At 44.9% G+C, this 11473-nt stretch overlaps 1 protein-coding gene across 2 annotated transcripts in view; it reads left to right on the forward strand.

The window, feature by feature from the left end:
• LOC132208412 (utrophin-like) overlaps positions 1 to 10558 on the forward strand; it is a 31293-nt gene extending 20735 nt beyond the window's left edge. For both annotated transcript variants that reach the window (XR_009444489.1, XM_059643997.1), the window contains 2 exons: positions 5831 to 6099; positions 10199 to 10558. Coding sequence is in view for 1 of the 2 variants with exons in the window: in XM_059643997.1 (XP_059499980.1) it covers positions 5831 to 6099; positions 10199 to 10345 (416 nt within the window). In the remaining variant the exon portion in view is untranslated. The remainder of the gene's footprint in view (positions 1 to 5830; positions 6100 to 10198) is intronic.
• The last annotated feature ends 915 nt before the right edge of the window (positions 10559 to 11473 follow it).

Consider the following 11473-nt stretch of genomic DNA (forward strand, 5'->3'; position numbering starts at 1 on the left):
CTCTCTCTCTGTCTCTCTCTCTGTCTCTCTCTCTGTCTCTCTCTGTCTCTCTCTCTGTCTCTCTCTCTGTCTCTCTCTCTCTCTCTGTCTCTCTCTCTCTCTGTCTCTCTCTCTCTCTGTCTCTCTCTCTCTCTCTCTCTGTCTCTCTCTGTCTCTGTCTCTCTCTGTCTCTCTCTGTCTCTCTCTGTCTCTCTCTGTCTCTCTCTGTCTCTCTCTCTCTCTGTCTCTCTCTCTGTCTCTCTCTCTGTCTCTCTCTGTCTCTCTCTGTCTCTCTCTGTCTCTCTCTGTCTCTCTCTGTCTCTCTCTGTCTCTCTCTGTCTCTCTCTGTCTCTCTCTGTCTCTCTCTGTCTCTCTCTGTCTCTCTCTCTCAGTCTTTATCTCTCCTCTCCCTGTTCTCCCCCATCACTTCACTCACAGGCACCAACAGAGGCTCACAGTCACACTATGTTGCACATGCATATTCTGTCCCTCATGCACAAACACACTACACACACACAAAAAAAAAAGTCAGGAACACAGTCTCTCACGAACACACTCTGTCACATTCTCACTCATTCATACTCCATACCGTCACACAGTCGTACACGGTCTTGCACACATTCTGTGGCACACTTGCATGCACTGTCGCAGGATCTTTTGCCAATGCTCTTAGTCTCAAGTACACACACACTACCACAAATCTCTCCCTCACACACTTAGGTTTGCAAATTCACTTGCTGTCAAGCTCACTCACACTTAGAGATACACTCACTCCCTCATGCATGCTGTAACACTCCCTTCTTGTGCGAACTCCCTTTCACACACTCTCAAGCACAGTCACTGGCGCACACATTCTGTCGTGCGCACACACACACTTTCATGCACTGTCTTTGCACTCTTGAGCACAATCATATGCTCACCTCTCTCTTGCACACAGTCAATTTGATTTGAGTCAGAGATAATGGGAGCTGCAGATGCTGGAGAATCCAAGATAATAAAATGTGAGGCTGGATGAACACAGCAGGCCAAGCAGCATCTCTGATGAAGGGTCTTGGCCCGAAACGTCAGCTTTTGTGCTCCTGAGATGCTGCTTGGCCTGCTGTGTTCATCCAGCCTCAGATTTTATTATCTTGATTTGAGTCATCATTGTCACATGTGCCCAGGTACAGTGAAAAGTTTTCTTCTGCATGCAGTATAGACAGGTGAGATCAAACAAGGCGCATGAGTGAAACGGAACATAGTGACAGCTGCAGAGAAGATGCACAGAGAGCAAGATCAAAATTAGATTTAAGCTTTTCAGTGTCCTATTCAGATGTCCAATAACAGTGGTGAAGAATCTGTTCTCGAATCTTTTCACGCATGTATACAAACTTTTTTTACGTCTTCCCTTCCGAAAAAGGGAGAAGAGAGTGTAATTGTGGGGTGAGAAGGGCCTTTGATTATGTCAGTTTCTTTCCCGAGGCAGCGGGAAGTAGAGGTGGAATCACCGAATGGAAGGCTGGTTTGCATGATGGACTATGCTGTGTTCATGACTCTGCAGTTTCTTGTGGTCTTAGGAAGAGCTGTTGCCAAACCATGCTGTGACATGCATCCAGATAGGATGCTTTCTCTGGTACATGAATGAAAGTTGACCTTGCGGACACTCCAAATTACCTTAGCCTGCTGGGGAAATAGAGACATTTGGTGTGCTTTTTTGCCCATTGCGACGATCTGGGTGGACCAGGAGAGATTGTTGGTGATCGACACTCTCAACTATCTCCACCTCAGCAACATCTCTCTCACTGTCTGATGCAGGCGCTCACACACTCACATTCTGTCACCTATTCTGTCTGTCTGTCTCTCCCTCTCTCCCTCATCGCCCATCTCTCTCTCTCGCGCGCTCTCAACTCATTGCTCAGTATTCCATGGTATCTGAATTGTTGGAAGAATTAACTTAGACTGAGCGTGGATTTTCTCCCAAATTAGTTATGACAAAGCAGAACCAATTCTGCCTGGAAGAAGAAAGGCAGGAGCCATAATAATTAGGGATTGTTTTGCTAGAGGAACCGTGCTGTGATATGCATCCAGATAGGATGCTTTCTGTGGTACATCAGTGAAAGTTGCCCTTGTGGGCACACGGAATTGCCTTAGCCTCCTGGGAAGTAGAGACAACGGTGTGCTTTTTTGCTCATTGCGATGATGTGGATGGACCAGTGAACTAATCTAAGCCCAAACCCCTACACGATCCCATTATCATCCATATGCTTATCCAAGGACTGTTGAAATGCCCCTAATGTGGCTGAGCTAACTGCATTGGCAGGCAGGGGGTTCCACATCCTTACCACTCTCTGAGTAAAGAACCTGCCTCTGACATCTATCTCAAATCTATTATCCCTCACTGTTTAGCTGTGCCCCCTCATACAAGCTGACGTCATCATCCTCGGAAAAAGACCCTCACTGCACACCCTGTCTCATCCACTGATCATCTTGTATGTCTCTATTAAATCCCCTCTGAACCACCTTCTCTCCAATGAGTACAGACCCAAGTCCCTCAGCCTTTCTTCAGAAGACCTTCGCTCCGGACCAGGCAACATCTCCTCTGCACCTTTTCGAATGCTTCCACATCCTTCCTGTAATGGGGCGATCAGAACTGAACGCAATATTCCAAATGAGACCGCACCAGCTTTTTGGACAGTTGCTCTGGATCTCAATCCCACTGCCAATAAAACCTAAAAGACGGTAAGCCTTCTTCACAGCACTATCAACCTGGATGGCAATTTTCAGGGATCGACATAGATGGACACCCTCTGCACAGCAACACTACCAAGAATCTTTCCATTGACCCAATATTCTGACTTCTTATTATTCATCCCAAAGTGAATCACCTCACATTCATCCGCATTGAACTCCATCTGCCACCTTTCCGCCCAATTCTGCAGTTCATCCAAGTCTACCTGTCACTTGCAACATTCTTCCACATTGTCCACCACTCCACCGACTTGAGTGTCATCTGCAAACTTACTAACCGATCTACCAATGCCTCCGTCCAAGTCATTTATGAAAATGACAAACAGCAGTGGTCCCAAAACAGATCCTTGAGACAAACCAGTAGTAACCAGACTCCAGGCTGAATATTTTCTATCAACCACCACTGGTTGCCTCCTCAGCCAAAGGCAGTTTCTAATCCAACCTGCTAAATCTCCCTCAATCCCATGTCTCCATGTTTTCTCCAATAGCCTACCATGTGGAACCTTATCGAAGGCTTTACTGAAGTCCATGTCCACCACGTCAACTGCCCGACCCTCATCCACATGCTTGGTCACCTTCCAAAATTACTCAATGAGGCTTGTGAGACACGACCTGCCCTTGACAAATCCATGTTGACTATCTCCCATCAAATTGGTGCTTGCTCGATGATTATAAATCCTATCTCTTATAATCCTTTCCAAAACTTTTCCTGCAACAGACGGAAGGCTCACTGGGTTTATAATTACCTGGGTCATCTCTACTGCCCTCTTTGAACAAGGGCACAACATTTGCAACCCTACTGGTACTAAACCTGTAGACAATGAGGATTCAAAGATCAAGGCCAAAGGCTCCGCCACCACCTCCGTAGCCTCCCAGAGAATCTGAAAGTTTCGAAGGATGATGCGTTGTATCCGGAGGTTGGTGGGGTGGTACGTTAGGACGAGGGAGACTTTGTTTTGGTTGTTGTTGCGGGGTGGGGTGAGAGGGATTTGTTGCAGGAAATGCTGGAGACACCGTCGAGGGCGTTATCAACCACAGAGCGGGGCAAGTTGTGGTCCTTGAAAAATGAGGACATCTGAGATATACCGGAATAGAATACCTCATCCTGGGAGCGCAGATGCAGAGGCAAAGGAATGGGGAATAGGGGATGAATTGTTGCAGGAATATGGTGGGAGGAGGTGTAATCTTGGTAGCTGTGGGAATTGGTGGAGTTGAAATGGATATTTGTTTCTCAGTGGTTGGAAATAGAGTGGTCCAGGTAGGAGAGAGAGGTATCAGAGATTGTCCAGGTTAACTTCAAGTTCGGGAGGAAGGTGTTGGTGAAGCGGATGAACTGTTAGAGCCCCTTGTGGGAACACGAGGCGGTGCCGATACAGTCATCAATGTAACGGAGGAAGAGGTGGGGTTGAGGGCCAGTGTAGGTACGGAAGAGGGAGCGTTCCATGTAACCTACAAAGAGGCAGGCATAGCTTGGGCCCATTTGGCTACCCTGGCCACCCTCTTTGTCTGTAGGAAGTGGGAGGAATTGAAAGAGAAACTGTTGAGGGTTGTTCAAGGACCGGAACTTGCCCCTCCTCAGTGGTCAAAAACACCCTCGACCGTGTCACCCGCGTTTCCCACAACTCATCCCTCACACCCGCACCCCATAATAACTACCAAAACAGTGTCCTTGTCGCCCTCACGTACCACCCCACCAACATCGGGATTCAATGCGTCGTCCTCCGACCCTTCTGCCATCCGCAATCCGACCCCACCACCAAAGACATTTTTCCCACCACCCTTAGGTGACCCCCTTATCCGCTCCACACTCCCCTCTAGCACTCCCTACACCCAGCACTTTTCCCTGCATATCCATAAATGTTGTCATCACAACGTTTAAAATTCACTGGTCCCGATACCTCACCCCCATCCCAGGCCCCAGGAAGAATTTCCTCATCAAACAGATGTTTACCTGCACATCTGCTAATGTGGTAGACTGTATCCACTGTTGCCATTGTGGCCCCCTCTACATCGGGGAAACCAAACAGAGGTTTGGGGACCGCTTCACCTGTGCTCAGTTTGCACTAAAGAACTGCACCTCCCAGTCGCGAACTGTTTCGACTCTCCCTACCAATCCTCAGGTAACATGTCCATCCTGGGCCTCCTGCAGTGCCACAACGATGCCACCTGAAGGTTGCAGGAGCAGCACCTCATATTGCGCTTGGGAACCCTGCACTCCATGGTATCAATGTGGACTTGACAAGGTTCAAAATCACCCCTCCCCCTCCCGCACCCCAAAACCAGCCCACCGATCCCATCCTGCCACCTCAAACCCCACCCCCATTTCCTACCTCCGAACCTCTTCCCGCCCCGGAGACCTGTTCGTCCTCCCCGCACTGGCCTATCCCCTCCCTCCCTCCCCACCTACACTCACCTCTGCTGGCTCCATCCCCACCTCTTTAACTTGTCTGTCTCCTCTCCACCTATCTTCTCCTCTATGCATCTTTGATCCGCCTCCCCCTCTCTCACTATTTATTTCAGAACTCTCTCCCCCTCCCCCTTTTCTGATGAAAGGTCTCGGCCCAACGTGTCAGCTTTTGTGCTCCTCAGATGCTGCTTGGCCTGCTGTGTTCATCCAGCTGCACACTTTGTTATCTCTACATCTCTTAACAACCTCATTAAGTGAGTTCTAGAGCGAACTGTGCAGGGTAGACTTTGGGTTTATCATTCTAACTTGCCAGTCCTGAAAGTTGAAAGTTGGTTTGTGTTGGATGTTTGTCTCATAGCTATGAAAGATATCCTGAAAGGATTTTTCAAATCTTTTGTTGAGAATTGTCCCCGTTTAGTCACTAATCCTTTTCCTTCTTTAAAGTTTCCTTGGTAGTGACAAATTTCAAATATCTGCAGAATTTTATTTGGCTTTGTATTGGTTCTCTGTGATTCTCTGTTAATGGCTCCGCGACCTGCCAGCTAATTACAGAATTTATCATTGATGTCCCTGTACCAAAATCTTTCGTCTTATACTATATATCCCAATTTCAGGAGAAAGTCCATAGAGACTTTTTAAAGGAAAGGGGATTAGAAAGAAAATCTATCGATCAAAATCATGAATAGTTGATAAATTATTTGCATTCCATATTTCCAGAACCTGCCCCGGAAGAGAGAGCCCAGAGAATTGCCAAAGCTGTCCGCAAACAGTCAACAGAAGTGAAGGAAAATTGGGAACAACTGAAAATCCGTGCGAGCAACTGGCAGAAACAGGTGGAAAAGGCGTTGGAGAAACTTGAAGAACTGCAGAAAGTTCTGGATGATCTTGAGGCTCATGTGATAACAGCTGAGGGGGTCCACACTGATCGGCAACCTGTGAGTGACCTGCTTGTTGACTCATTGCAGGATCACTTGGATAAAACCACAGTAAGTGCAATTACATTACACTTCACTTATGAACAGATGTAACCACAATGTTGTATCGAGACGATCAGTAATATGAGTACTTCAGTAATATTGATTGAATGGTTGTTAACTTAATTTGCAAATTAAAACTGAGTTGAGCATGCCTTCTGATGATATCACATGGTTAATATTAGTATAGTTGAGGATTCTATTAGTGACATCAGCTGAGTTATCTGCTTGTTGCCATGTTATCAGGGTTCAAGGTAAAGGCACGCCATTTGGCGACTCCTTAGAGAGAGACAACTGGTTATGATTTAACCTGAAGATCACCATGCCTCAGGGAAGTAGAGGGGTTGAGGCGAAGACCCTTTGTGGTCAGCTCACTGGTGTGGCAATTGAGCCCTCTCTGCAGGGCATCAGTCTGCATCACAAGCCAACTGAATTTGAATAGAGTTTAGGATTGGAGAGCCATCCATGCAATTATTTTTTTTCAATGAATGTTTCTCACTGGGACTCTCACCGGCAAACTTTTTAAAAGCCAGCTCAGCCATACAGGCGAGATCAGTTCCTGATCTCAGCTGAATTTTTTGACCTGGGGTGGGTCAGCGTTAGGAGTTCATTGATTGGAATGAATTCTCATTAAGTTAGCGAGAGGGATACTACATGTGAATAGATCGATGTTTTGAAAAGAGGATGAGATATGAGCAAAAGTTGAATTGATGTGTAAGACCAGCCACAATCATCATCGACGGTGGAGCAAGCTTGAGCGGCCATGCAACATTGTGCTGCCGCTATTTGACTTGTTCTGTGGAAAGGAAGGAAAATGGTCCAAGTGTCAAAAATGCCGAAGACCACATCATTCTACAACCTCAAAATTTGATTGTGTTCAGCATATTATCACTCCTGGTACCCCTAAATCCTGGTCTATCATCTCAGCAGCTCGACTCTGCCCAAAAGCTGGTTACTTGTGACATTTTTGAGGGATCTTCCCAAGTCTGAAAATCATTTTTGTTTTTGTACAATCAGAGTTGGCCAGTGTGGAAGGAGGTCGTTTGGCATATCGTAGCTCTTTGAAATAACTCCCCAATTCGTCCCCCTCTGCTTGGCAATGACTTCAACCACTTATAAAATCTCTTTAATGGAGGAAGACTTTGAAGGCATCTGATTGGAGTATTAACGATCCCAGAATACAACTGAGCCTTATTAAGTTGTTAGTTCTGATGATCAAGAGCTTGATGAAAGAGGATTGTTTGAAAAAGTGCCTTAAAAGAGGAAATGTACAGAGGCTAAGAGTTGTAGGAAGTTAGCGAGTTTTGAGAGGATTTGTTGCTTGGGTTGAGGTTCTGGATGTGAGTTTGCTCGCTGAAGGTGTAGGAAGTCTCTTCTTGGGTTTGAAGCCGACACAATTAAATGTTTGGCAACTAGTAGTGGGCTGTTTAAAATCAAGAGTGGGCAAGTGGACATAATTAGACGAGTGCAGATGTCCTGAAGTATGGTTGGACTGGTGGAGATTACCAAAATAGCGATAGGCATAGCCAAGTAACGATTTGTAAACAAAAATGAGAATTTAATAAAATTACTGTTAATAGTATCAGTCAGGTAGAAAGTACAGAGAATGGGAATTGGTTCAAGTTGAGACTCAGGCAGTGGAGTTTTAGACGACCTCAAGTGTTCAATGGACAAATGTGGGTCTCCATCAGGGAATGCATTGGAATTGTCAGGTCCAGAAGTCAAGTAGTTCCAGGTGAAGGTTTTACTGCTCATGAGCCGAGACAACAGACAGGTAGGCAGGATTGAAAAGATATAAAGAGACAGCTTTAGGGATTGCATGAATGTGTGGTCGGACGTTCATCATGGGATAAACAAGATGCCAAGGTTGTGCTGAGACAAGTGTAATATTACATTGTTGCCAAGGCGGAGTAATGCAGTCAGTAGGTCGTGAATAGAGATTGGTGTGGGGACCACAAAGTGGTCTTCCCAGTTTGAAATTGTTATCTCTACATAGTTGCGCAACTTTATGTTCTGTTCAAAAGGCATTACTGACAAGGAAACAGAAGTTAGCCATTTGTTTACTTGTCAATATATCTTGATTTTTCCACCATGTTCTCCAATTATTGACACAACATGTGCAGTGTACGAAGTGAACCGTTCAAACCTTAAAAGGAGATGTTAAAATTGTGGAATATAAAGTTAAATTTAGTTTATTGAAAATTTAAATAAATTACATGAAGGTTTGACCAAGACTGCAAGGAATTCAATGGATCACCAGATGAATAAAACAAGCAGTAGTAAGGTGGTATTAGCTGGATGTTCCTGAAGAAAGAGAACGCAGCCAACCTTTCTTCCATCAGGGGGATTAATTGTGTGGTGTCAGACACAGTCGATGAAATAATTCCTTCTGTCTTTACTGTCTGACTAGACTATGGTTGTAATATTTCCTTTTTTAAGCGCTCAAGGTTCGACATACTTCACTTGACATTCTCATTTTATAAATTTTAAGAAGTTGACTTATTGTCAAGTCACGGTAGGATTGAAGACACATTCTGTAAGTGTTTGAAGTCAGAAGTCACATGACACCAGCTTGTCGTCCAACAGGTTCATTTGAAATCACACAAGCTTTTGGAGTGCAGCCCCTTCATCAGGTGCAGTTAGTGAGGTGACCACAGAGAGACACAGCTTATCAGCAGAGAGATCAAAAGATCATAGAATTGGCGTGAGTGGAGTGTCAGATAATAACTCTATACAGGTGACCAAGAGTGTTAGAGGCAAGTAAAGTGTTTATAAAGTCCATGTCAGTGCTGTGTTGTCATGATAATCAGGCAACGCAACAGGAATGTACAAAAGGTGACATCTCAGGTCAGACTCTGACTTGTAGTTTAGAGGCTTGTGTTCAGAATCTGTCTTAGAGTTTTAACCTTTATTTCAAAAGCAAGAATTTATAAGATACCACACTGACTGTAACTACAAGTTGTGTGTTTCTTCAACAAAATATCTGCAAACAAACAAACATCCTGGATGAAGACTTATTATCTGACACTCCACTCACACCAGTTGTATGATGTTTTGATCTGTCTGCTTATGAATTGTGTGTCTGTGTGTTTTCCTCCCTGACCGCACCTGATGAAGGGACTGCACTCCCAAAGCTTGTGTGATTTCAAATAAACGTGTCAGATTATAACCTGATGTCATGTGACTTCTGACTTTGTCTATCCCAGTCCAACACCAGCACCTCCACATTATAACTGTTTGGAACCAAGTCAGTGCAACAGGTACATATCGAACATTTGACTTCGGAAGAATGCCGAGTGCTGAAAAGTTCATTAATAACAAAGGATTTCTTCATTATGCCATCTATCGTAACATGTTGCGTCTCACAGTTACAATGTAAGGATGGCCACTTGAATTTAGCAGGGCCAACAACAGTTATGGACATTTTTAGCATGGGAGGAGGCCATTCAACCTATTTTAACTGTCCCAGCTCTCTCCCAGCGCAACAAAATTAATCCTTCTCTCGAACTCATTCCACATATTTCACAGAATTGAAATATATAGGTACATACTTAAGAGATTTTAACATCAAGTGAGCAGTTCTCGCACTTCACCTTGTCACTAAAAATGGAAAATGTGACTTACAAGGAGTGGGTCTTTATTTTTGTTCTGTTTTGATGATGAAGCAGATGCAAGTCCAAGTGCTGGAACTGGCGTCTTGAACTTAGCAACTGTTCAACGTGTACAAAATGAATTCTGTGCACATCTACTAAAAGCAGTTTTATGGAAGGAAAAGGTACCAAAGAAGATTTGGTGTATTGTGCTTGATGCTATTATACTCCAACCTGTGAAAACAGAACTCGACGACTGTGAGTGTTGAGTTCTGAGAGGGTGCTATCTTGTTTGAATGTACATTGCGAAGCCTAGGCCTATTTTCCCAACAGCAAAATTGGTAATCCAGCAAGAAATGGCTATTTCTCACATTTGTTGGCTGTAAGTGTCTGTTTAAAGTTTGCTTATATACAGGTGCTTAACCTGCTTTTACAGTTTGAACATTTGTTGTGCCAATGAAAATTTTTTGAATGGTTTCACCTCCAGTTTTCCACTTTATACATATTTCGTATTTTTTCAGGGTAAGGACTATCTTCAAAATCTGAGATTGGGTTTTGAAAGACAGCAGCCTTTGTTTTGGAGAGATAATGGGAACTGCAGATGCTGGAGAATGCGAGATAACAACGTGTGGAGCTGGATGAAGACAGCAGGCCAAGCAGCATCTTAGGAGCACAAAAGCTGACGTTTCGGGCCGAGAACCACCTTCAGAAAATGGGGAGGGGGTGCGGTTTCTGAAATAAATAGGGAGAGAGGGGGAGGCGGATGGAAGATGGATGGAGGAGAAGATCGGTGGAGAGGAGAGTATGGGTACGGAGGCAGGGAGGGGATAGGTCAGTCTGGGGAGGCCGGACAGGTCAAGGGAGCGGGATGAGGGGAAATAGGGGTGTGGTATGAGGTGGGAGGGGGGATGGGTGAGAGGAAGAACAGGTTAGGGAGGCGGGGACGAGCTGGGCTGGTTTTGGGATGCAGTGGGAGGACAGGAGATTTGCAAGCTTGTGAAATCCACACTGATAGCATTGGGCTGCAGGGTTCCCAAGCAGAATATGAGTTGCTGTTCCTGCAACCTTCGGGTGGCGTCATAATGGCACTGCAGGAGGCCCAGGTTGGACATGTCCTCTCGGGAATGGGAGGGGGAGTTGAAATGGTTAGTGACTGGGAAGTGCAGTTGTTGATTGCAAACTGAGCGTAGGTGTTCTGAAAAGCGGTCCCCAAGCCTCTGCATCGTTTCCCCAATGTAAAGGAAGCCACAACGGGGACAGCGGATGTTTTGGATATTTCTTAAGCATTGATTTTCATTCAGAGTTGGTTGGATTTTGCTGAAGCAATAGACATAACTCAATATGACGTAGACAATGTCAGAGTTAATGTTTCGCGTCCTGTGACCCTTCCTCAGATCCCACTCTTGACTGATGCTGCCAGACCTGCTGAGCTTTTGCAGCAACTTCTGCTTTTGTTGCTGACTTACAGTGCCCACAGTTTTTTTTGTTTTTTACGACACAGACAAAACTTGATCTCTGCAGGAAGCATGATGCTGCATTCTCCAACTTCCCTGCCTTTTTGTAATATGATATTGTCTTTTTAGGACAGAAGTGGCTTTTTTTTGTTTGTTTTAACTTCCGCACATACTTTCTATGCAGGTTAAAAGTCTACACCTTTTCAGTTCTCTGCTGCATAATGAAGACTTGGAACAAGTTTTTTATGTAAAGTAGAAAATCAGTGTGGTTTGTTTTCCAAAATGTGATGTGTAAGTGCAACACTTAACAGTGTGTTCATCAAACTATTGTTTCCTTTGATC

The sequence above is a fragment of the Stegostoma tigrinum genome, unplaced genomic scaffold (genome assembly GCF_030684315.1).
Source record: "Stegostoma tigrinum isolate sSteTig4 unplaced genomic scaffold, sSteTig4.hap1 scaffold_388, whole genome shotgun sequence".
Lineage (NCBI taxonomy): Eukaryota > Metazoa > Chordata > Chondrichthyes > Orectolobiformes > Stegostomatidae > Stegostoma > Stegostoma tigrinum.